The 27753-nt window shown below is 42.4% G+C and overlaps 1 protein-coding gene across 1 annotated transcript; it reads left to right on the top strand.

The window, feature by feature from the left end:
• Window positions 1-580: 580 nt before the first annotated feature.
• Window positions 581-26550, top strand: LOC128742017 (uncharacterized). Its single transcript, XM_053838192.1, has 6 exons — window positions 581-900; window positions 1178-1591; window positions 7746-7944; window positions 16540-16747; window positions 16808-17690; window positions 22598-26550. The coding sequence occupies exons 2-6, from the start codon at window positions 1474-1476 to the stop codon at window positions 24754-24756; spliced, it is 3567 nt and encodes a 1188-aa protein (XP_053694167.1). The 5' UTR covers window positions 581-900; window positions 1178-1473; the 3' UTR covers window positions 24757-26550.
• The last annotated feature ends 1203 nt before the right edge of the window (window positions 26551-27753 follow it).

Raw genomic sequence — 27753 nt, forward strand, 5'->3', positions numbered from 1 at the left:
ACTTACTTTCAAAATGGCGGCTGAGCTTTTACACACGTTGCGAGATTAAGATGAATGTCTGTTCTCTGTGCTTAACCTTCTGTTTTTATACGACAGACTTTCCAGCTGTTAGAGTACCAGGACAATTGCAAAGCATGTCCATAGCGAAATCTTTTCCTGAGGTTGGCATCATGCCTAGAGACAAACTGGAAGGTTCAGCAATAACATTTATGTGTAAAAAAAGTTTTGTTCTTGGATGGAAAATAATTATGGCTTTAGTTTTCAAAAGGTCGCATAATCAACCCTTTTGCATGCATTATGCGACCTTTTGAAAACTAAAGCCACAATATTGATTTTATTGTTGATGCTTAACTAACAATCGGTCATTTTTTCTCAGTGTGGTGAAGTGACATTTAGCAGTGTTTTTCCACTGGGGTTGAAATTGACAGCAGCATTGTCACGTTTTTGACAACTTTCTTGAAGGAAAAAAATCGTGCGAGCGGGATAAGCTAATGCGGTATTGCGACAGAGTAAAAGGAACAAAACGTCTGGAGGCCGCGAACTCTGTGCAATCTGCAATCATCCCGTCGTCGTCGTCGTCACGTCAGAAAAGTTTTTCGCTGCTGCAATCCGCGCGAGTCATCGTCATTGTCGTTTGCGTATGGTGCTCGTGCAGTGAAAAGATTTTCATCATCTTTCCTTACTAATCAGTGTGCCAACATCTGGAATAATTCCTGGAACTGAATCCGGATGGACCGTTCCTGAGAAAATAGAAATCGTGATGTGTGATCGCTAGGTGACTGTGTGCCGCTTTGGAGTGGCTTCAAGTTCGACATTCCGAATTTTGCCGTCCACAGCAAAAGAAAGATGGTCGACGAAAATTAAAACGCATATTCGCCTGCCTACTTGTCATCGTACATCGTAGGTATTATTTTTTCTGATTACCGTGAGTCCCGCACTAGTGGTTCAATCAAGGAAATATTTTTCTTTGATGTAGGTGCGGATATGCACCGAAATAGTCATGACTCATTTTGAAGAAACAGCTGGAATAATTTAATATGCAATAGAGAAATGTGGAATTTTGGTATTGCTTCATTCAATGACGGACAAATACACTAGAATATAGTTTAATGTTTAACCTTGATGCAACAAGCACATAGAATAGAAGGAAAATTTAATCCTTTTTGTCCTTCAAAAGTTTCAAGGAGCAGCTAAACTCGTGGCCAATTAAAAAATTTACTCGTGTCACTTTTCCTTCGCTGAAAAATCTGCTCGTAGCTGTGTGTGAGAGTAAAGTGTGCAAACGAAGAGAAGAAAAGTTTCAAAAAAAAAAAATACTGCTCGAAAGAGGAAGACCAACGGTTAAAGAATAGCGTGTTCGCTGTCGCGTTCAGCGGCGCGGCGACAGAATTAATCTGTTCCACGGAAGTAAGGTCATCTGACCCTTTTGTACCGGTTAGTGAAGTGTAAGTGAGACTGACTGCTTCGGTGAAAATGTGGAATCCGTCGTACGAAATTGTCGTGGAAACACTGACTGGGTCGGAGTTCGAAGTCACTGTTAGTGATCGAGACACCGTCGGGTACATCAAGTCCAAAATACAGAAATATGAAGGTAAGATTTTTATTACTTATGTAACGGAAAAAATGCATTATGCATTTGCTAACTATGCCACCAAGTACCTATGTAAACCTATTAGACTATTATTTACGAATTAATTTACGATTAGTCATAACAGTAGGGGTTTTCAAAGTATCGCGCCATTGCGTCGTAATCTGGCGCGACGTACGTTAATCTCTACTTCCCCATTATGGCGCTTGGTTCAACGGGTTTTCAAAGTGCCTTGTTGTTTTCACCGTTTGTTATTCACCCATTGATGATAATAACAAAAATTGCGACTTGGCCCACATTATTTGGCGTTGCTTTACAACACCTCCTACCTATTCGCACAAGCGAGTCATTTTTCGGTCAATACTCGACCATCTCGACAGCAGCAGCATAGGCGCAAAGCGCAATGCTCTCAACCAGAGTTAGCTGCCTGGTGAGGGGATGGTGCGCTGGCCATTTAAGTTTAAACTTTTTGTTTGTTTACAAGCAGGTTTGGCTGATCAAGTGAATAACATTTTGGTTCAACATACGCGGAGAGTGGTTTTCTGGTTTTCTCCAATGCATGAAAAGATTTATTTTATTCCGTTGGATTAAACAACATTTTATTCAATGCTGTTTTCTCCATACAACCTTTTCCCAGATACATATATTGTTTAAAAGTAAACTGTGTCGTTTTTACCTTTAACTGGTCAAAAGAACTGGACAAAGAACTATTCTCCAGCAGAATTTTTACTGCTGTACAATTTCGTAGGATTTTGTTTCTCTATTGGGTACATTCTCCACTGCGGCCAGCAATTTGATCTATTGTGGCGATTTCGCAGGATTCCTGACGCAGATGCTTGTGATGGATCTTCACTTGAGCCTGAATGCCCGCCCTCTGATTCCTATAATAAGATTTTTGGCAGCCCCAATGGACGGAACTGGTTACAATCTGTAAAAGAAGAACTAAACTCCATGAAGCAAAACGATGTCTGGCGTCTAGTGGTTTGTTTTGTTGATCAAGACGAATCGTTCAAGATACATGCACTACGAAGCAACCATATCGAGAACCACTGGGGAGTGAATGTACGCAACATGCTGTGTGTTCATTCGGATATCACTTACTCCGTAGTATACCTTGGCAGATATCAATAGAATCCCGCAGACCTCCACTGACAGTCACTAAAAAGAATTGTTCGCTACTTGAAGCTACAGCACTCCAAGAAGGATGCTGTAGAACAAAAATCTGTTAATGGATTCGTGTTTCAAGTTTTTGACTGCACAGTTTCCTGGGCTGACCGAAAGCAGTACACCTTTACTGTCTCGGAATGCTTATGGTTGGAAGGAATTCTCTTGGATCTTAAAATGATTAATCCTTCATAATTTACGAAGACAACCATGGCTATATTTTAATAGCGAAGAACGTAAAAGGCAAATGGACAAATAAAAATAAAAAGATAACACAACGAGAAATGGTTTCACGGTCCAGTTACAGCTATACTACGCGTTACAATCATTTTCTAGAAAAACAATTGGTTAATTAACAACTCAAGAGACAGAAGTTGTAGTTTTCATTGCTTTCGAAGACGAAATAGGCATAGGCAAATTTCAAGCCAACACCATTGTCCATCATGGTATCACCAAACGAGGTCGAGTTTACCTTTCACGCAAACCGGATCTCAACGTTTTCACAATCGAAACGATCGACAAATTCTATGCAACACACTAATCCAATCGGTATAACGAAAATCCGAGCCTTTGAGAGAGAAACTCTGATCCAGATTTCAAAGTTTTCTTGGGCGCTGTACCAAAACACTAGTGAAACCCAGTTAATGTCCTGCGTACTGTCCGAATAGGCCGGTAACTTATGCCGCACTTCCCTAGGTCGATGCCTTTTAATTTTGCGTAGTTATCCTCGAGGCTGGTAATTACGGAATGACATACTAAAATTTCATCGCCACGTTTTCTTGCATATCGCTTTGTCAGACGTATACTCCACGTGAAAGTCGCCGCAGCATCCTGTTAAAAGTTGATCGTCAACACAGACCCCCGGCACATCGCCATTTTTCTAGGACTGAAATCTAAACGTCATAAATTGAGGGCGGGAAATCACTTCATAGCAATTCTATAGAACGGCCTTTGTTGTTTGCGGCCTAGCATCGACCATCGAGCATATACTAATAACGATAATCCGAAACGGGACGCTTTACAAGGACTCGCGAAAAAAGTAATGCAAGGTTGCCTGCTTTTACCGAAATTTGTTCCAGAAGAGAAGTGATAGAGCATCTGCGAAAGCTTTTTGGGAATCCTCAAAAACTACTTAAAACCTTAATGATTAAAGTGTGACAAACAGAACCACCAAATTTGTAGAAATTGTAGATTTTCCTTTGTTTCGTAAGCAGTGTTAAATACATGTATGACCACCTGGAGGCAGCCAAACGGTCTGATCATTTTAATAATCCAAAGCTCTTGCAAGAATTGGTTAACAAGTTGCCGTCGGATTACAAGCTCGACTGGGTGTACTTCAAACGTGGTAAAAGTGAAACGCTCCTGAGACTTTTTACGGATTTTATCAACGAAATTGTTTCTTAACTATCGGAAGTACCAGTCTGGTAACCAAATAGAGTAATCCAGCACGCAAAAAATCCTAAAAAAAATAATTCGTTCTCACACTCCGAGCTCTGCTTGTACGTCCGGTCGCATGTATAATCCGTCCAGCAACCGTCGCTACAGAAAACCAGAAACCCCTGCAATGTTTGCATATGTACGGACCACAAACTACGGTTTCACCAGGATTTCGCGAAACTATCGCTGCAGGATCGCATCAAGGTGAAGGATAAATACAAATTATGCCACATCTGTTTAAGCGATCACGGAAAAGCACAATGTACGTTCAATTCTCGGTATAGGAAAGAACTCCGAACACCTCTAGAGCGTCTGCTAAAAGACAATACACACTGGGCAGGGCTGTCTTGCTCTTTGTGCACCGATTTTACTTATTTGATCGTCTTCCTCTGTCAAAGTTTGAAATAAGTTCTTTATTGGGCATTAAAAAAGCTAATTATTATCTATAAAATTAATAAATTAAATATTGTTTTATCTTTTGTATTTACGGTGCACTTCCAGTTCACACCTATTGATGCACTTAGAGCGCTCTTTGTGTAGCACTCGGTGTAAACCGGGAGTGCGTCGTAAATCCAGAAGATAGGGCAATACTTAATTCAACAATTTTGTAGATAATAATAAGTTCCATAACTGCCCAATATACAACTTTTTCAAATTTTTCTTGACACACAAATAAGTAAAATCGGACCACAAAGTGTAGGACAGACGCTGGGATTAAACCGCCGATAATCAGAGGCTATTCTATCGCTCCAAGACTATCCTCTTCGATTTGTTGTTGACACATTACGATCTCAATATACAAATCACCGTTGCAGGTGATGCTTCTAAGAACAATTTGGGAGCAGTAATAATACTGTGATCCACGAATGGCGCAGTGAAGGCTAAAGGAGCAAACAGAATGCTGCGTCAACGCGTCCGTCAGCGTTATTCTGACAGTTTTCCCAAGGGTTTACTGTCAAATTGACGCTGACGGATGCGTTGACGCAGCATTCTGTTTGGCCCTTAACGCACACGCTGTGTAAGTTTGCTGACGCCAGCTAAATAGAATTGTTGATAAATCCGTACGCCAACAAGCCGTTACTGAAAATTTTCGGAAACAAAAAAGGGTATTACAGTTTACATAGCAAATCGCTTTCAACGTTAAGTACTTACGCTCCTATTCTACGACTTCCAGTTCGGGCCGACTTCAAGACCGGATGAAGACGATCCTTGACGATTCCATCTGCTCTGCTAATCACATTTGAAAAAATAATCAAGGAGACGAATCGTGATCCATTACTACAAGGGATAATCACACATATCAAACAAGGTTGGCCACAGACTGCAAGCCAGCAACAGGATCCCAGTGTTCGCCCGACCAAACAACCTGCAGATCATCCAAGATTGCATAATGTTTAATAACAGGGACGTTATTCTAGCACATTTCCGCAAGCGCATTATCTGTAAACTATTTTGAAGACATCCGAGGAAGGAGTGCATGAAGGTGTTGGCTAAAAACTTCGTTTACTGAAATATGAAACAAACGGAATCTGCCGCCTGGCGATTGCTCCGTACCATCCGCAATCGAATAGCCAAGCAAAAAAGTTTGTTTACACACACAAAAGGGGACTTAACAAGCTTGTCAAGGAGAACACAAGGCTACTTCCCAGGAACTTCAGATTCTGCTCTTAACGTATCACTCAACACAGACTGAATCGGAACGCTCCCGATGGAAAACCACCCGCTGATCTGTTCCTAGGAAAGTCGATTCGCACTGTTACGATTTAATCTACGCAGAGGTTCACTGGCACAATATATCCGAGTGAGTTTTTTGAACGATTAAGAAAGGCAAGGCCAAGTGATTCTACTGGACAGTGGACGTCTCATTCGCTCGCAAACCGATCAGTTAAAACACCGATAGGATGTTTGTGAAATATAAACAGACTCTTCAACCCTGCCATTATCTATTCTGCTAGATGAGAGTCTTTCAATCTGTAACAAATGGTTCCAGTTATTCCAAACTTTCTGGAAAAACGGGCTAACCCTGTAAATAAAGATGCGTTTCCAAATGCTCCTGATCCGGATAACGATTTCTAGGACGCAGAATGGTGCTTCTCACCCTTGTGATCAGCCTAACCGTACAGTCTGTAGTTTTAAGATTTAATCTTGGTTGGTATGGCTGGCATGGCTGTTATGAAAACTTAAGCCAGCTTTGACTTACTGTCATGGTTATATAAATAACAACTCTGAACATTTATATGATACGTTTAACAACCACCGAACGAGCAAGTAGTAATAAATGCAAAGCTACATGCAAGCGAAATGATTATTCTCTTCATGAAAATGTATTCATTGCGTTCTGATAGACAGAAAGAAAGCAATAAGGGCATCGTCATAAACAGAATTATTGCTTTGACCATAGAAACTGCCTTTGAAATCCAAAATTGAATGACTATTACATGAACCTTAAGACTCGCTTAGATTATCTTGTTTTTTGTTATGGTTTCGAGTGCAACCGTAACTAGCATATCACATAGTTTTGAAAGGAAAAGGTTAGTCTAGATTTTGATTATTTTTGCAATCGAAATCTGACCGACAAATCTGATAAAATCGTTCATCTGCTAATTTGCAAGTTTAAAGTTAAAAACTCAATAGAAATAGTTTTATGATATTTATTCGAATCGTAATATATGTACTGGATTCCAGCCCGAATCTCCTATTGACTTTCACCAGATTGCGGGAGACTACCAATAATAAATGCTCTCATTTATAACTCACTTCAGTTGCTGCAGCCAGCTATGATGACCATTATCACTGCCTGGCAATATTTACCGACGAGGCAAACAGAAAAACGAACTTATCACCATCCACGGCCGGCACGGTCCGAAGAAGCGATAGCAACAAGTCAAAATGCATACGTACGTAAAGTTATTTTCCGTCACATGACGCCAGCCAGCCAGCCAGCAGCAGCGGTCTGTCGCCGGACGTAGCAAATTAGCCGTTTTTGTTCGTGGTAATGGTTCTGAAAATAACCCGAAATTGACCAGTTCCTTGAAGTCACCGAAGAGTTTACCACGGTGAGACTTCAGGAATCAGCAGCAGTGTGTGAGACATTCTTTCTGCTTTGAAATGTTACGGCTGACTAATTGCAATTAATTGCAACTGACAGTTCAAAAATTATGATCCTCTTTCATCAAAAGTGTTACTCTAACCGACATATATTGTGTGATTTTTGCGATAATGAATCTGTTTTGCTGTATCATGGCACACAAACACTAATGAAAAGTTACTGGTCAAGGTCGAGCCACGTCAAACTTTTGCGCGTGTGGCTGATTCGCGAGAAAGTGCGCATTCAATGTAAAGCAGCTGTGGGGAAAAAATAAGCCAGAAAAGAGTTAGCTTAATTGGCTTCATTTAAGCTGTTCTATTTCATATTTTCTATTATGGATATAATTCAACAGAGTAAGAGAAATTGTTGTTTAAAATTTAAATGGACGAATGCAAACCAAAAACTGCAGTTATAAAAATCGTTTGTTTCAAGTCATCAATAAACTAACATTTGAACACCATTTCGCAGGGATTCCGGTTAACCAGCAACATCTGCTGTACAACCACAAAGAATTGAACGATGCAACGGAAATGAAGGATATCCCGCTGGTGAATGGCTCTCGGTTGAAGCTGGTACTGGGAATGAAAGGAGGGCCCATTTCCTCCAAGCGCGTTGTAACCATTTCCGACTATGAAAATTGGTTCGACATGAGTGACATGCTTTCTAGGTGAGTATCCAACGGAAAAAAAATTCTAGTTTAATTCATTAGGAACCGTAGCTTTCTATTCTATTCTAACAAAACTTTAAAATTTGCAAACTACTTACTTATATTTCTTCTCCAAATATTTATTTAATTATAAGGGGGGCGGGGCGTGACAAAAACTAATTTGCAATGGCTTAACTAGAACCGTCAATTAGCATATTTACGTGAACGAGTGTCTGGAAAAACGTCTGCTGTCACAATTGCCGTGCCGCTTTGATATACTGCCATTACGGAACAAAGGCCACGGAGTGGTATGTTTCCGTGCAATGTGCACGTGGTGTCCTAACACAAGAACTCTCCCAACATGCCACAAATCTGCACAATTAGGAAATATTTGGCCCTCGTTAAATGAAACCTCAAGAAAATTCAAAAACTGTTGGGAGCAAAAAGAATTTTAAGGCAAACTGGCAGAACGTCAGGCCAACAAAGTGAACGAAGTGACCGTACAGAATCTGATAGCAGCCGGCTTGTTATTTTCTTATTCATTGTACACAAAATGCAATTTTCCGTCTTAATCCCAATGAGCAAAATTGATACAGCAGTTGAGAAATCCATCCACACAAAGGGAAAGAGATCAAAAACCAAAAAAAGTACTTTTGAAGAAGATTTTATAGACGTGCCGTCTTTCCGGGAACCAAACGTCGACTCGGACCAATAAGACAAAGACTAAAGAACCGAACCAGTGCTCACTGCATGTTAGTTGCAAAAGTGATACGCCAGAGCAGGGAAAGAGTTTGCTTTGATCGGTACGATACGAGAATTGTCTTCAAAACAAGCAACGGAATTGAAAATCGGACCGTGCCAACTCCAATTATGTGTGATGACAAGAATGATCTGATGACCGAAGTACCAGGAGTTAGTAACATTATTTTAGTGGGTTTTGACTGTTGAACATTGTGGAGTCATAGATAAAAACAGAATAGAGGTTGATGGACATTCTTCAACCCTGTATACAAAATTCTTGCCCACATCCATAGTTTATGAAGCAGCTGAGGCCATTACCGCAAACTTATTGGCGAATACTAGTGCAATTTTGAAGAAGGACACTTTCACACGGCCAAATATTCACTTTGCGACAGATCTTCAACAAATTCCGGAATTCAACTTCTAGATTCACAGTTCATTCATGAACTTCAAGGCGGCGTACGGTTCAGTTAAGCAAAACGAATTTTAGCGGGTTGTACTAGTTTTTTTTATGAAATACATGGCAAAGTTGCAGAAGGAGGCGGAACGGAAGTTAATGCCCATACCCATGTACATGGGCGAGAAACGCTGGCAACGGTCTACACTGAATTATTTCTATGTTTTGGGTGGAGGAAAAGCTGACGGAGGAATGGATGGAAAGAATTGTTTGTCCCATCTACAAAAAGGGTGATCGGCTCAATTACTACAGCTATCACGGCATACGCTAGTAAATGTCACATAAAATAAAATACTCTTCCAAATTCTGCTATGCCGGCTGTCATCGATAACACAAGGTTTCGTAGGAAATATTAGGCAGGCCTCATGGGAGCTCTTAAATTTTTACCAGCGGACAGATCTTGCAGAAATGTCAGAAGTACAACGAGCCCACGCATCACGTTTTCATTGACTTCAAAGCAGTATACGATACAGTCGATCGAAGTTAGCTATGATCCAGCCAAGGCCCTGGTCCCAGGTCGCTGAGTCGATCCACGGTCGACGTTCCAGTATCTCAGACCATAACGTAGGATGGTCGGCCTCCCAGCCGAATATCCAAAGTAGCGTGGGTGACGGCGGTTTAGAGGTCGGGGAGGAAGTGACGGTTACGAACGAGAAACTCATTGAGATCGCTAAATCCCTAAAGGTGAGCAAGGCACCGGGGCCAGACGGAATCCCGAATATGGTCATTAAAGTGGCTATTCTAGAGGCTCCCGAGTTCTTCGGGGCAGTATTGAGTGGATGCCTGAAAGCTGGCAACTTCCCGGACAGATGGATGCGACAGAACCTGGTCCTATTGCCGAAGCCGGGAAAACCTCCGGGCGTCCCCTCGTCATATAGGCTGATCTGTCTGCTCGATACTGCCGGCAAGCAGAGGGTTATCCTTAACAGACTCGTACAGTACACTGAGGGTACAAACAGCCTGTCAAGCAACCAATTCGGCTTCCGAAAAGGCAAATCTACGGTGGATGCCATCTTGTCTGTCACTAAGACAGCCGAGGTGGCAATCCAGCGCAAGAGGACAGGTATCCGCTATTGCACAGTTGTCACATTCGACGTGAAAAATGCGTTTAATAGCGCTAGCTGGGACTCCATAGCCAACTCGCTTCGGAACGTCCAAGTGCCGGTGTCGCTGTACAGGATTCTGGAAAATGATTTCCCGAATCGTGTGCTATGCCACAACACGGAGGACACGGGTCAGAAGTGCGTTCCAATCACCGCAGGAGTTCCACAAGGTTCCATACTGGGCCCGGTGTTGTGGAACGTCATGCATGACGAGATGTTGAAGCTAAAGTTCCCGGTAGGGGTGGTGATTGTCGGCTTTGCGGACGACATCACCTTGAAAGTCTACGGTGAATCTATGAGAGAAGTTGAGTTGACGGCTGCCCACTGTATAAGCATTATTAAAAGGATCATAAAACGGAGGTTATTGTAGTGAACAACCGCAAGTCGGTGCAGCAAGCAAATTTCAGCATCGGGGACTGCACTATTTCGTCAACGCGGTCCTTAAAACTCCTGGGAGTCATGGTCGACGACAAGCTCAAGTTCGGGAGCCACGTCTACTATGCCTGCAAGAAGGCTTCCACGGCTATTTCGGCATTGTCTCGTATGATGTCTAATAGCTCTGCGGTATATGGCAACAAGCGAAGGCTATTAGCCAACGTGGTCCAGTCCATACTCAGGTATGGCGGGCCGGTGTTGTCATCGGCGTTAGGTACCAGAAGCTATCTCACCAAGCTGGAAAGCACCTATCGTCTCATGTGGTAGTTCGTATCGCACAGTTTCACATGACGCAATCTGCGTCTTAGCGGGTATGATGCCTATTGGCATCATCATCAGCAAGGACGTAGAGTGCTTCAACCAACGTGGAACTAGGGGCATATGGAGTACCACAAGATCGGCCTCGATGACCACATAGCAGCTGACATGGTCTAATTCCACAAAAGGCCGGTGAACACACCGACTTATCCCGGAACTATCCGGGTGGGTCAACAAGAGCCACGGCGAAGTCAACTTCCACCTGACACAGATTCTGTCAGGGCATGGTTGTTTTAGACAGTATCTGCACAAGTGATCGATGGCAGTGAGCGGAAAGGACACTACTCCGGATAACTTAGTCCAAAGAATGTGTTCCACCTAGGACGTCTGGGGAGCGGACAATGCGGCTGCTGCCCAGATTGTACTTGAGCTACAAAACCGCTGGAGAGCCGACCAACACCGAATAAGCAGCCTAACTACTATAGTCCAGTAGTTTTTTAAGAGAGTGCGTTAGGCACAATAGGCTCTCCCTGAAGTAATGCCAATAACGTGGTGCCAGGGGGGATTGAGACTGGAGATGCGAGTAGGGTCTTAGTGGGATACCTAACCCCACTTCCCTACTCGTAAAAAAACCAGCTATGACATATTATGCACAAACACGGTTTTCCGGACAAACTGACGTCACTGATAAGTGCTACATTGGATCAAGTAATATGTTTTGAAGGTTGAGACAAGATGACGACTTATCCTGCATGCTATTCAACATCGCTCTTAAACGGGTTATCCGACGAACGAGCATTGAAACGAGAAGCACGATTTCCAACTTCTAGGCTTCGCAAAAGACTTTGATGTCATAGCCAGAAACTTTGTTCCACAGGCAATCTACGTCAGACTGAAAGCGAGATCTAGCAGAATTGGGCTAAAAATAAATGCGTCGAAGGTCAAATACATAAAAGGAAGAGGCTCAGAGGAGATAAACGCGCTCCTTTTCTGGACTGTATAACTGCTGACATGGACGAACTGAAAGTGGTAGACGAGTTCGAGTATTTAGGATCGTTGGTGACCGTGGATAACAACACTAGTAAGGAGTTCCAGCGGCGCATTCAGACGCGAAATTGGACCTACTTTACGCTTCGCAAAACACTACGATCAAGATGCTTACGCCGCCGTATAAAGCTGACAATGTGCAAAAGCTTCATTAAAACGGTAGTTCTCAATGAACTTGAGGCTGTGACGCTACCCATAAAGGACATAAGTGCCCTTGCCCTGTTCGAGCGGAAGTTACGGAGTACAAACTGAAAGCGGAGAGTGGTAGAGGCGTATGAATCACGAGCTACAGGCACTGCTGGGAGAGATTTCCATCGTACATCTGATGAAAGTCGGTAGGCTACGGTGAACTGAACAACAGTGGGACGAGAATCTCTTCAACAACTCCACCGGCACCAGGAACAGAAAGCCTCAACGTGCGAGTGGGTCGAGTGATGAATCGAAAGCGGATCTCGTCGATACCGTCTCGTTCTACCTGTCCAACATGAATGAAGGAGTGCAAATTTACACAGTGTAGACGGACCTGAAAGCAGCGTTCGACCGGGTGGATCACGGCACCCTCCTTGTTAGGCTGTAGTTTCCGCATCGTTCTACTAGTGGCTACACTCGTACCTAACGCACCGTAAGCTGAGTGTGAAGATCGTGTCCGAGTTTTCTAACTCGTGCTGCAAAAACTCTGGTGTACCACAGGGGAGCAATCTTGGACCACAGTGGTGCCACCACTGCTTTTTTCTCTTTTCATAAATGGACTGTCAGCTCTCCTGTCACCTGGCTGTCGGTCTTTTTATGCTGACGATGTAAAAATCTTCAAGGTAAATAAAATGGACTACGACTGCATTAAACTGCAACGCCTTGTGGATAAATTTGAAGATTGTTGCTCTAGTAACATGCTTTCCGTCAGCATCTCTAAATGCTTCGCCATCTCCTTTCACCGTAAAAATAAACCTATAAGCTAACTTTCCGTGTACACTGCAACGACGTTATCTCCAGAGCCAATAAGCAACTCGGATCTATTTTTATAATCGCTAAGGAGTTCCAAACCCGTACTGTTTTCAGTCTTTGTGCTATGCACTTGTAAGGTCTGTTTTGGAATTCGGATCTGTGAAAAATTTCCTACTGTATACATTGCTCAGTCTTCAATGGCACGATCCAAAAAAACCTTCCGTCGTATGAGGAGCACTGCCCTTCACTCAATTTGAAAACTCTGGAAAGAAGACGTGCCAACACTCAAGTTGCGTTCCTGGCTAGATTGCTTTTAGGAAATATTGACTGCTCCGCCTTTCTGAGTCAACTGACTTTGTATGCTATTTATGATATTTGCTGATTATTTTCGGTAAAATTATGACTGTGTTAAAATATTTTTTTAGACCGGATGTTTCAGTCTAATATTCTTCGACTATCAGATGCTAATTAAGCGACAGGAATGTTCTCCTTTGTCACATCAGGAATGAGTCTCCTTGTGGTGGGCTAGCGATTCTTCTTCCCCACTTGCCTGCACTATTTATACTGAATTTGTGGTTCAACCTGGAGCGAGTAGAAAGGTACATAACAAAGCACAAATCTTCCACACAACTGTGAGAAACGTGCCGCTCGAGCTACAAATCCTGATACCTGCTGTTACACAACAAAGTATACAAACTTAGAGTCTCTTGATCCATGACATCTTCACTTAGATAGAATACATGTGATTGCTTGCCTTATTAAATATTTATAAAAATCTCGAAAATGTTGCATCATTCTTTATTGATCTTTAAAAACCATTGAGTTTCGTTCACAAAAAATTACGGCTTTTCCCAGGGAAATAAATTTCTTTTGTTTTTCCTTTGTGTGTTGACGTAGGACTACGTCATACGGCAAGGTTTGGCTAGATAGTGTATCATTCCAAAAAATCTCTCTAGAAAAGCGGTCAGGTTTTGAACGCTAATAATTTAGCAGTTTCCCGATCGATTTGCAATATTTTTGCACCAATCGAACGGAACATCTTCTAAGAGTTGGCCCGAATGAAGAACGCTATTATTTCGTAAGCGTACACTATTGAAGAACTAAAAATAATGAAGCATTGTCCAACTAGAAATCCTCGCATCCTGATTGGTTGGAAAAGGCGTCATGGAAGTTTACACGTATTTTTTGCACAAAACTGGCAGAAACTCCCCGTCCCAACAGGTCGAAGATTCTTTGCGAGTTTGTTCGGAACTGATGTCTTGCACGGAAGGGATATTTATGCATGTGACGTGACGGAGCAAAATCAGCGACTATTCTTATCGTTATTATTCAGAACGTCGTAAAGAAAAACAAATTATTTTTACTTAGGGTTTATTTCTAATTCCCGTCGTAGTAAGTAAAGCCACTCTAATTTTCATCAATTGATGGCGGGATATAATAAATACTCCAAAAGTTCTTGTGCTGATTTGACTAAAACGCACTTACCTTCCGATCCGTGAACTTTAAAATCACTGAAAACCGATTATTAAAGCATATTATTGAAATTACGCAACTGACTTTATGTCTTAAATTCGTCGTACCGTTTTAAATTCCGTCCATCAAAATTTTTCATCGTCCGAACCAAAAATCACAACAATGTTTACGAAGCTAACGCACATGTATCTGTGTAGGACGGAATGGCAAATGTTATTCTGCAAAATTTCTGCAGGTCAGGCAAGTTTTCCTGGCTGTAGAATAACGACAATGCCTTGCGTGAGTTATTTTCATGTATGAATGACGGAAATTAAAACGATTAGTCGACATTTTCTCCTTCGTCGCACGACAAAACGTAGGAAATTTGCCTGGTAGGACTTCTTTAATGATAAAAAGCATTTAAATAGATCTCAACTCACTTTGATTGATCGCGTATGACAGACAACAAACTAAACTATTAGGGAATAACTAGTTTTGCATTCTGTGTAATAAAAATGCTGATATTTTTAATAATTTGTGTTGGATAGGACGGGAATAGGCAATTACGACGAAGCAAAAACATACCCTATTACAATTTGGGGCATATGTTTAATTATGTTCCACTAGCTCAGAGAATTGCAAATTATCATCTGTACTATCGTTTGTACTATTCGTTAGTATGCTCAGTGCTTTAGTTTAGCACTACTTTTACGCACTCAAATACAAGCAATACGACAACGCAATTTTCTGCTATACGCGCAGTTCGCTGTTGACAATATACGGACAGGATGAATCATTCCCTGCGCCATTGGCAGTGCATTCATTCAATGACGCATATGCCTTTGTGTGACTTTGACCGTTTTGCTGTCAGCAGTTTTTACTGGAAAAGTATCACAATTTTAAGGATTTTGTCAGATGAACTTGAGAAGTGTTTCGTGAGTGACCCACTTATTTTCTTTTAAAAACAATGTGCAGTTGTCCAGAGTTATCAAGTTAGACTTAGGTTGTCTAGGAAGGGAATTTAGTACATACTTATATTGAAAGGCAGATTTTTGCATTTGGTTGCTTTTATGTGAACTTGGCACTAGTGTCACTAGAACACTGGTGTCAATTATGCATCCTGTATTTGGCAGTATATTGGGTTTTCTTGCACTATTGTTTTGTGCCATATCCACTAGCAATCGTTTTAGTCAGGTCACCTAAAAATAGCAACATGTGCATTATGTATATATCATGAACGACTAGCAGCATTGAACAGTGACTGCTTTGCAAAAATCGTAGAACAACAAGTCTTAAGAGGCAGACGACTAAATCAATGGTTTTCGTCATCGTCATGTGAGATATTGCTCTCAACTCGGCTCCACTAGCTATCAGCAGCCAGTGGCAGGATACACATACTCAGAATTGTTTCAATTTTGAATTCAAATATCACTCTTGCAGTGTCGCCGCTCTGTTCCATCGTCACGTCAGTGACAAACACAGTTGGTACAGTCAAACAACTTTTCTTTCATATGCTTTCGCAGTACGTCTGAGAATGTATGTGCAATATGCCAAGTGGCTCTTTGAGATATCAAATCAACCTCCGCCTGTGTGTTACGTGATCTGTTAATTGATTTTATTGTGCTCCCCAGTTCATGTATACTCGCTTCGTTTATTGCATAGACGACTGTGGAATGTGTGTGATAAACGATTCCGCGCTTCACCGTCCATGCTTACATTTTTTCCCCTCCTTGTGCCGCCCGCGCCCTAATTCTTTTATGCAGCCCTAAGTAGAGCATTCCAATTTCAGTGCTGTTTCTAGCATAGCAATAATGAAATTGGTCGTATTTTTTCGTACTGTTCAAAATTCAAAATCCTTTAAAAAACGGCAGTTACAAACGACATTAACAAAAGTGTACCAAAGCTGAAACGTGGGCGGGTAATTACCGCTCCCACGTGATCAGGCACTTGGTAATGACCCTATTTATCTGACATTGATTTTTTTATGACTAGTAATTACTTTCCCTGGATGTGTTTGCAACTTTCGATTGGAAAAGTTCTATCGATTTGTTGTTGCGTTAAAAACGCTAGTGAAATCAGTTGCAATTAGTGTTTTGTAACTTTTTTACTATGGGCTAATGGGTTTACGGTAAACAATTGTTATGTTGCTCATCATCACCATTTTTAAATTTCTTTTTACAGGCAAGATGCAGCTAACTTCAAAACACCTGGACTAAAATTGTTAGTAAATAGGAAAAACATTCACCGTTTGATGAAAGTTCGCGCAGAAAAAGTATCGGACAATATCAAAATATCGCGCGTTGTTGGTCATCAAAGTAATGGTGATATCGACAGCGAGGAGTTAGAACGTGAAACTCAAAAAGAGCGAGATGATAAGATTACTGCGGAGGTTAGTAACTGAACTTAGCATCGGAAACAAATCAATTTTAGTTATTGTTTTTTATTGCAGAAACTAACCCAAATCAAAACTAAGCTGAACATGAAAAAACTGAAATTAGCTACTGCGCCAATCGCCGCTCAACTGGACAAAGAGGTAATCCTCAAGGAAGAAAGAATGCCCATCACTCGTCCCACCTTTTCGGCTGGTCCGATAGGTTCTGCCGTCCCCCATCACCCGAGACCAAGGTCGCAAGCTACTACGAACGCTGCACCATCCCGGAGGGATCCGTTTCTGCCGCATATCACATCCTATCAGAACTTTCATACGGCTATCTCCCGCCAGGCGGAACTGGACCGCCACTCACAGATCCGTGAGAATCTCCAGCGCAATCGTTCCTTCAAAACCATCAGTGCTAAGAATCTAAACGTATCCGCCCATGATATGACCGTTCACGATTCGAGCAGGCTCGAACGTTCGTTGTCATTTCACTCGAACGGGATTTTGAACCGTACAGATTCGGACCCCACCGGCAGCAGCCGAAATGCCTACAACAGCCAATCGCAGCATCAACTATCCTCCGCGTCGCTTCATGATATTATCGAACTACTCAAGTATACTCCATCCAAGCTGCGAACTATTTCGCATGACGCTCTGAACAAAATGGTGTCCAAAAAGGCGCACCATCACGCGTCCGCCAAACTATTGGACAATAGCTCGCTCAAGAATATCGACGAGTTCATTCGGGATTATGACGTTACGATGACCAACCACCGAATGAAGACGGCAACGGCGACTACCACGACGGGAGTCGGGGACTGTACGAATCTACTGGCGGAAAGTATGTTCAACAAGGATGCAGGTTTCGCTTCGGCGGAACTGGCCTTTGATAAGGCTGCAAACACCGGTGCACTGGACAAAACTTTTCGGACGCTGTACAAGTCTACTTCCGATGGTATGTATGATTCGAGAAACAAATTCATACGATATGCACAAAGTCAACAATTGATTTACTATATAACGAAATCGGAATGAACTTCTCAAAAAATTCATTTTGGTTAGGTGACTAAATTCCTATTATAGCGGTAGAAACTCCTAGGGAACATTTTCTACTAAGACGATATCTTTATAAAATCTTTTTCGAATTCTGTTTCGTTGAGGCGTTGCAGTCAAATGAGCATCTACTAAGCAAAAAACCGAGAATGAAGCCTGGTGATCGTTATCGTTACCGAATGCCATTTGAATATTCAGAATATTTTACACTTGACTGTATTTAGTTTTTGCCAAAAGTTGAGATGGTGTTGCTCTGGTCGGTCATTTTCCATACATTAAAAAACCAACGACAGTCCCACATTTCACTCATACGCTGTTTGCTACCGATTGATAATACTATTGACAGACGAAAAAAAGCTTCTATACGCACGAAGCTTAACCGTGCAAGCCTTCATAATTCTATCAGGTTTTCGAGTAAAATAAAGTAAGATCGGATACTTTTCTAACAGACTTCGCTTTATACCGAAGCCCACGAACTTTTTAATAATATATGCCAAGTCCAGTTGTTAGAGTTCCGTTAGTAAAACTTTGTTTATTGAAGACTGGAGGTATTGAAATACAGCTATGTGCCCTACATCCGGCGATTGAACTTGTACATTCGACATTTGATGATCCTGCTGACGTCGATATAAAAATCAGGGCTAATGTATTGACTCTAACAGTTTCTCTCAGTCGAGATTCGAACATACGATGACTGGCGTGTTGAAACAGTGTCGTACCTTGGGGCTCACTGAGAGGCTTTGAATACTACCCACGATGATCAAAATTTAACGATAAATACAACAGAAAACTGTAGAAAGACATTTCGAGACAACTCACAGTCTTAGCCAATATGGCCGCTATACAGCGGATATACTTTTCAGTGAACGAAAGAATTCTCTAGGGGACACGAAAGAAAATGCTAACCGACGATTGGGGAACTTCCTATCATGTCTTTCTAGTAATCCAAAGAAGCGGGACACTAAACGGAGTTCATGGAAGAATATCTAGCCCTTGGACATATGGAGGAATATTGCGATAAACTAGAACATTGCTTTTTGCCACCGCAGCTTTCAAAACCTTGTGTTTAACGACAGAATTAAGAGTCGTTACATATGATTGTTCCAGCGCTCCAAATCTAGCAATGAGAGCCTTCATTTCGAGCTTTTGAGCGTCTGGTCTTCATGTTAGGAGCGGCTTATAAAGGCGTACTTACTTATCCTGGAGCGATGTCCGTCAGGATTTGACTTCCACAATAATAATTCCGCCAACTAAATCGGTTCATGGCTGTCCGTCTCAAGTTTCTCGACTGTCCCACACTTTTCAGGTCATGATCCACTTGGTCTAACCATCGTCCACGCTGCGCACCTCTGCAGCTGGTACCAACCGGATTCGAGGCGAAACTCATTTTTGCGGGGTTATCCAGGTTTCCCACAACATGTCTCGCCCATTGTACCCTTCTTTCTGGATTTCGTCGAAGAGTTGCGCCAGCTCGTGGTTCATTAAACTTCTCGTCCATACACCGTTCTCACATACATCAAAAACGGCTAATGCTTTCAATTCCTCCCGTGAACATTGTCCACGTTGTCCACGTGAAGCTTACCAGACCTTAGGGTTTCGTGGAGTCCGTAGTAAGCACGACTTCCGCCAAGAATGCGTCTGCGTATTTCTCTGCTGCAGTTATACGACGTTATCAACGACCCGAGGTATACAAATTCGTCCACCACCTCGAACTCGTCCCGTTCGACTACCACACTATTGCCTATTCGAGCACGATCGCGCTCGGTTGCTCCTGCTGACAGGTACTTGGTTTTAGACGTATGCACCACCAATTCAACCTTCTCTGCTTGACGTTTCAGTTTGGTATACTGGTCAGCAACCGGCAGAAATGTTCTTCCGACAATACCCACGTCGTCAGCGAAACAGATAAATTGGTTAGATTTATGGAAGGTCGTACCCCGCACGTTTCGTAGCACCTTCTAACGCGATGTTGAACAGGAGACAGGAAATACCATCGACTTGTCGAAGTCTCCTGCGTGTTTCAAACGGGCTTGATAGCGCGCCCGAAATCATCACGCAGCACCGTACACCATCCATCGTGGTCTTAATCAGTCTTGTCGGGAAAGCCGTTTTCGTCCATAATTTTCCAGAGTTCTTCACGGTCGACAGTATCATATGCGGCCTTGAAATGCTACACTTTTGGAGGACCTGTCGCAGCAGAAAGATTTAGGCCGAAGATTTGGTACTTCCCACGAATGTACTTGCTGGCGGTGATAGACAACGAAAGATGATCTGAGAAAACACTTCATAGATGGTGTTGAGAATGGTAATCGCTCGATAATTCTCACATTCCAACTTGTCGCCCTTCTTGTATATTGGGCGTATTTCTCCCTCCTTCCACTACTCCGGTAGCTTTTCTGTTTCCCAGATTCCGGCTATCAGCCAATACAGACATGTAGCGTATCCTAACGTATCCGGGCCCATCTTGATAAATTACGCTGCGATGCCATCTTTTTCAGCTGCCTTGTTGTTTTTGAGCTGCTTGATGGCTTTGATCACTTCACCTATTGTGAGGGTTGGCACATCACCATCATCCGCTTTACTGAGGTAGTCATTCGCCCTGCTCTCTTGGTATTTCGTCTTCGCGCCATTCACGTGCTCATTGTAGTGGTGCTTCCGCCTTTCGATCACCTCGCGTTCATCCGACAACTTCCCTCCGTCTTTAACTTGCCATGTTTCGCTTCGTGACACGTTCAGTTTCTTGTAGAATTTACGCGTTTCCTGAGAACGATACAGCTGTTCCATGTCGTCGCACTCCATTTCTTTCAGGCGGCGCTTCTTATCTCGGACAAACTGGGTTTGCTGTTTTCGTTTCTGTCTAAATATATCGTTCCTCTATTGACGGGTCTCCTGCTGCAGTACCGACGCCCGTGCTGCATTCTTCTCATTTAACATCCTCTGGCATTCCTCGGCGAACCAGTCATTACGTCGATTCCTCTCAGCGAACCCAATGGCACCTTCCGCTGCGCCGTTTACGGCCGCTTTAACACATTCCCTGCAGTGCTCGAATGGGGGAGGGCCTTTGTTTAGCTCTTCCTCACCCGGCAACACAGCCTCAAGACACAGCGCGTACTCAGTAGCAACCTCCGGTAACCGTTCCAGATTGTACCGTGAAGGGCGACGGTACCGAATGGACCATCATGACAGTACTGTTTAGCGTCCCACACTGACGCACGAGGACGACGATTCCCCCTTCCCTGTCAGTATACGACATTAGTTTCCACCGGGATTAGTTACCAGATCTCCACTAAGGTTGCTCGTATCCCGGCTGGTACCACGAGGAGGTAGGGATAGGAGTTGCTGGATAAGAGGCTGAGAACCACTATGGGGTTTGTTTTGCGCATTATCCAGCCGTTTCCCAGCTCTCAAAATGACGTGTTGTCTCTATATTAACGGTGGCCGATCATCGCCATCGAGTGGAACTCTAAAAAGTTCTGTGCAGGATGGTTTTCCGCTGGGATGCGGGTTGATGGCGCAGACCTCGGAAGTTGCCACCATAGTAAATCAACAAGCTATGAAAATTTGAACTGGACTAATCGGAATAGATCATCGCGATGCAGACGGAACGTGCAACTGCCAAGCGAACATACCAGAAACAACCCCATGCGCCTTCTGTTCCTAAAGCTGCATATGGTACTATTGAATGCAAAAAGCTATGGTAAATCATGGACGAGAACGGTTTTTTTGCGAAGCTAATCTGACTAGTTAAGGATACGGTAGAAGTTTTTGCCAAGATGATGATGTTCAACATAGCTCTACAAAGTATTATGAACCGACCGGATATCAACACGCGAGGCACGATCTTCAACAAATCTAGTCAATTCGTCTGCTTTGGTGATGGCTTGGACATTATGGGCAGAAAATCGAAGAGTTCGGGGTAATTGACGACATTTTCGGCCTAGGCTCATTGGTGACCGCAGACAATGACTCCTGCCTGATTCGGAGGTGTATTATTAAAAGCCATGTCTAGTATGACCTTCAAAAGTAATTGCGACCAAACAAACTAAGCCCCCGTGACACTTCATGTCTCGTAGAAACCCGCACTTTGAAGGCATCTGGGAGTTTGTAGTGAAAACAATGAAGTATCCTCAATGAAGCCGTAAAAGAAACAAAGTTGACTCGTGAAGACATGGCAACATTTCGAGCTGAAGTAGAGGCGATTATGAACTCGCCTCACCTAACTTACCTTAGGTTAGTAGGCTATCTATGTATAAGCCTATGGCGCAAGATTTAGGCGGTCTGTAGAATACTTAAACAATCCATAAAGGCGACAAGAATGATAGGATGGCAGTAGACGTTAAAGTATGGCCCTTGGTATTAACAGAAACCTTCCTTGGCGTCATAGAAAACTTCCAGCGCATTATGCAGGGATCTTTGGAGTCGTTTCCATCAACTAGGCGAGTGGAGCATTTGACCGAACGGGGTTTGAACCGAAGCGGGATATTTACTAAATATTTTTTAGACTATTAAAACCGTTTTTAGGGGTCAGTCCCGGCGTAGTGGTTAGCATTCACGCCTCTCACGCCGAGGACCCGGGTTCAAATCCCAACCCCGCAGAAGTCACGAATGACATAAGCTGTTAAAGTGACTATAATCTAACAAAAAAAAAAAAAAAAAAAACAAAAAAAAAAACGTTTTTAGTAAGCTTTAGAAGCTATGGTTTTTCATCTGATTAAATGAAAACTAAATAATGCAATGTCATTAACCAACAATTCCTAAACACACCTTCACTTTAATAAAACTTTTTTATTTTCCATTGTTTTTTTGCAGACAACAGTACCTACGAGCTCCCGAAGTTGCTGATTCGCGAAGACTCGCCGGTAGAATCGTTCCACAGCTCCTATCCCCAGCTGGAAACCGTTGCGCTGCGTGGAGAATCGCCGAAAAATTTCAATTCCATTGCCAAGCTGCAAAACCCCGACACCGCTGGTATGCCGGAGAACGCCACTTCGTTGGCTCCCGGTGGCATGACGAAAGCCAACAGCGAAAAGACCAAACTAGCATCTAGTTCCTTACTGCAGTTGTACGAGCATCCACCGCCGGCGGCGGCTGCAGCTGCTACTGCGGCGGCCACTGCGATCGGTGGCAGCATAGCCAGTGGAGCCCCCAATAGTGGTACCTGGGCTCCACATTATGGTGGTATAGGACATCACCATCACCACTCCGATCTTGGGATCAACGAGCTGGAACTCAAGTTCATCAACAACGGACTGATAGAGAAGGATGCTAGTGATAATAATGGTAGCAGTAGCAGTAGTAGCAATAGCAGTAGCAATAGTAACAATAGCAGCGGTGGCGCAGGATCCATTTTCAGACTGCCGGCAGTTTCGAATTTGGAAATCAACCACTGGAATGCTGTTTCGAATGATTCTGTAAATAATTTTCTGGGTGGATCCAGGAATGGCGATAAACAAAAGGAAGAGGAGCTGGTCTCCAATCCGAGAACGTCCAACGGATTCATTCATAGCGATCTATCAATCTCGTCTGATGAGGATGACTTGTTTAGCATATCGGATCTGATCTATAAAAACCAGGCCAACAAGTCCAAGTCAATCGATTTGAACGAATTCCGTAAAACGTTCGGCAGCAGTCCAACACTGTTGAACAACTTTGGAGGGACTAATTGCAATCTAGTACCGCAGTTGTCTCGTTTGGATGCAATCCCATCGCAATACCGAAGGGGTTATACCAATCTAAACGATGCGGGCTTGTCCAGCTCGACCTCCGAGCTGGAATGTGTGAACGCCACCACCAAAAAGAAGACTGGAACCGGTGACAACGCTGAGATGTCACCGCTGTTGAAGCATAGAAGCAACGATCATGTTGCGTATGTTAGGAGTTATGAAAACCTAAACCGTTATAAAGGATTTTCGATGAAGAATGGAGACGCGAGTGATATTTTACGGTGTCAACAGGGTGCAGGACAGTTGTTGCCGGGTATTAGTAATTTAGATAGTATTGCAGATTCCGACTTGAACAGTAGTAACGAGAGTGGCTCAAATTTGGTTGACGACAGTTTCACGGATTTTGAGTATAGGTTTTCCAGGCTGAGCTGTTCCGGCGGGAACATCCACCAACATGGCAATTGCAGTAGCAGCAGTAACATTACCAATAGCACGCAAACCAACAGTAGTCAGCAAAGTGGTTGTAGTCATAGTGCTAGTGGTGGCAGTAATAGAATGCCATCACTGAACGATCTAAACCATCGAAATCGGACATTGCACGGTTATTCTCCATTCAATAATACCTCATCTCCGTTTAACAACTCAAATTCCGCCGCTAACTACTATTTCCCATCGGACGAAAGCCTTTTTAATATAGATTCCTTTTTTGACGACTTTGTCGAAATCGATACCAGTGATATCTTTGATAGTGCCGAGTATATCAACATCGGCGGCAGTAGTCGAAACGCGAACAATTCCTCAAAAATGTTGCAAAAACCAAACAATCCTAGTTTGCTATTACCTGACCTAATGCAGCAGGAAGAATTACTACTAAAAACTCAGTTAAGCTTTCCAGAGGCAGACGATCTGCTCACTGACGGTGGCGCGAGCCACCTCTCCACAATACACCATATCGATGGTGGGGAACCAACTGTTAGTACTAAATTAGACGATTTAGACGTTACAGAACTACCTCCGCTTAAGGTTCGAGTTCCCCCCCTAGTTGAGCAAACATCTCCGCAGAGAAACACAGCCATTCACCATCAACCGGCCGAGCCACTGAAATCGAAAAAGCTGCGTTGCGCGCAGTGCAACCGCAAGCTGGGTGTCATCATGATCATGAAGTGTCATTGTGAGAAAATATTCTGCGCCCAGCACCGGTATGCCGAGGCACACAACTGTTCGTACGATTTCAAATTGAATGGGAAGAAGATTCTCGAGCGCGAAAATCCGCTCGTGGTGGCTCACAAATTACCTAAAATCTAAACTTTAGTGATTAGTTTCTAACTTTGTTTGTTTTGATGCTACCAACTAAAATTTGCGTCGACGCAAAATTGTTTTACAGTTTCATTAGAAATTTCGATGACACACGATAAAAAATAGATTCCATGAGGGACGAACGAAGAAATTGAATTACTTGTTCAGAGTTGTTTTATAGCATGATTTGAAGGAAGGAAACACATTCGATTAAGTCGAATTTTTTGTAAATATATCTAATTTTCATTAGCGGATTTTGTTTCTTATTATAGTATCAAAGTATAGGGTTTTGTGTGGGGCCCTAAATAGTTGAAAATATCAATTACGATAAGTCGTATTCGATTATGAAATGATAGTTAAAAAATATCAAATTCGATTTGATTTGTTTTTTTTTTTTTTGTTTTTTTTTTGGAATATGTAAAGTAATCAAATATCTACTTGGCGTGTCAAATTTATCACAAATAAGATTACGTTTTTAACACAAATATGTATAAATAGTTGAGCCCCACACATGATGCTGCGAGATAAAATATTGCACTTATAAAATTATTTCGCCTTATATATCGCTAGAGTGCTATCAACTGAATATATTTTAAAGATACATTCTGCAATAAAAATATCACTTGTTTGTGTGAAGTAATTGCAACTGTTACTGAATCATAAACTAGACAGGTAAAGAAAAAAAAAACAAAAACATAGCTAGATATTTTGTTCGAATTTTATGACAAACTCATATTTAATATTCAAAACAAAATCAAAAAGGATTTTCAAATTGGCAGAGTAAGAAATATTCAATGAATTTCCGGTTTATACTCCTATAAAACGAGACAGTTTACTAGGTGTAACGCAGTTTTCTTGATAAAAAGAATCGAAAAAAAAAACCAAAACCAAAGCATGATTTACAAAATCGTAAAAACACATATTTACTGAGAACTGGAACGATATGTAAACTAGTAGTCAGCTAACCTTTCGAAGCCTCCCGCATTGATCAAAGCAGAACTTATTGAATTAATCGATATACCCATACAACAGGAAACATAGCAGAGAAAAGAATATTTTTATATACTTGCGCTCGCGCTTATCGTTTTTCCCTTAATTTATATTTTAAAATGGTGGATTTTTCATGTAGTTTCCCTATAACCATTATATAACACATAGAAACTATACCTATAGACGAGTAACGTAAAAAACAATGATTATGATGATACATGTATTAGAACAGATAGTAAAACTGGAGTTAATAATAATCTTATACAAAAAAAAACCAACAGCTACCATTTAATCTATTTCAACAGGTATCAACGCAACTACTAGTGTCGCATAAATATGGTGTAAGTTCGGAGCTAATAGGCGTTTATTCTTTGCAAATATAATAATTTATTACAATTTAAAATTGCAAAAAAATGAAAACAAACAAAAAAATCCAATAAAAAGGCAAAAAAGCTCACAAGTAACAAACAACCGGTACCTGATTTGCGCGGAAGATGATGACATTCATGAAAGTTAGGCTGATCGTCGATCATTTTGTCAAATGTTTGATCCGATAGTTATGCATCTAGGGCACAACATATTTTATTGAGCACATAAATATGTTAGTTATAGCTAAGTATTGGCGCGTGATATGCACCGTGCTCACATTGTTAAACATTAGTTAGACGAAGTCTTGAATCTAGAAAACAGCCATTCCCTTTAGTCTAGAACCTTTAGTCTCTTCGAGACTGATTCACAGTCGGGTGGATTCCTACTAGTGCAACGTAGTAAAATGACAGAGCGACCTAAGGCCACGTGATTGGGCCTTTCCATCGGCCAACAGGATCGACGAGATTTTGCCCAAAACAAGCGGCAATGGATACGGTGTAGCCTGGTTTCTTTACACACGACTGATATACATCGGTATTTTATCGCGAAGTGATAAGGAACATCGGCGAATTGCTACTTCGACTAAAATCTACGAATTCATTGAAATGTACTGGGCTTCTGTTCGTCAGCTGAAACAACCGAAGCTTAGCGGTGCTAGCTTTACCTCAAATAATATAAGAGCCTTGTTCGGTCTGTAACGAAAACGCCATAGTGCCAACTAGCAAACTGAACTCCAGCGAAGTTTCAGCGATTCGCCGCCAGGTGCAACTCAATGCTGCTACTATCAAGGCTTGTAAAACGTATCTATTATAGAAAGTATCCTTTTCGCTTAAAGTCGGATGGGTGGCAACGTGCAGCTATAGTATCTTGTAACAGCACCAGTAAAGAAAGTTCCCTTTTTCGATTACAGAATTCACTAAACGAGAAGCTATTGCCGTCACGGTAACTGTCCCGACGATTACAGGCACGCCATGCGGCATGAACAAAGTACCAGTATCAGAAGTTTCTGAACTTAAACATGCTATTCTTCGTGGTTTTGCGCCAACGCTCACAAAAATTGCGCCAGCTCAGACGACAAGAACTGGGTGAGTACCTAATCAAATAGCTTACTTCTTCGAATGAGTACACATACTTATTTACTTATCCTGGCTCGCTGTCCCTCAGGATTAGACCTACAATATAATGTTTCGCCAACTAGCTCGGTTCATGACTGTGCGTCTCCAATTTCTTGACTGTCCCACACTTTCCAGATCCTGCTGCATTTGGTCTAACCATCGGGCACGCTGCGCACCTCTGCGTCTGGTACCAACCGGATTCGAGGCGAAAGCCATTTTTGCGGGGTTGTTGTCCGGCATTCTCACAACATGTCCCGCCCTTCTTCTTCTTCTTCAGCAGCATAGAGCCGGGGTGGCTTGTGCTGTTTCAAGCACTCGTCTCCATTCAACTCGGTCTTGGGCCACTCGTCGCCAATTTCCTAGTCGTCTCAGAAGTCGCAAAGCGCTTTCGACCTGGTCGAGCCATCGTGCACGTTGGGCCCCCCTGTTCCTGGTGCCGGTGGGGTTGTTGAAGAGGACTATTTTCGTCGCACAGTCGTCCGGCATCCTTACGACATGTCCGGGCCACCGTAGCCTGCTAACTTTCGCTAGA

This window comes from Sabethes cyaneus, chromosome 3, assembly GCF_943734655.1.
Source record: "Sabethes cyaneus chromosome 3, idSabCyanKW18_F2, whole genome shotgun sequence".
Lineage (NCBI taxonomy): Eukaryota > Metazoa > Arthropoda > Insecta > Diptera > Culicidae > Sabethes > Sabethes cyaneus.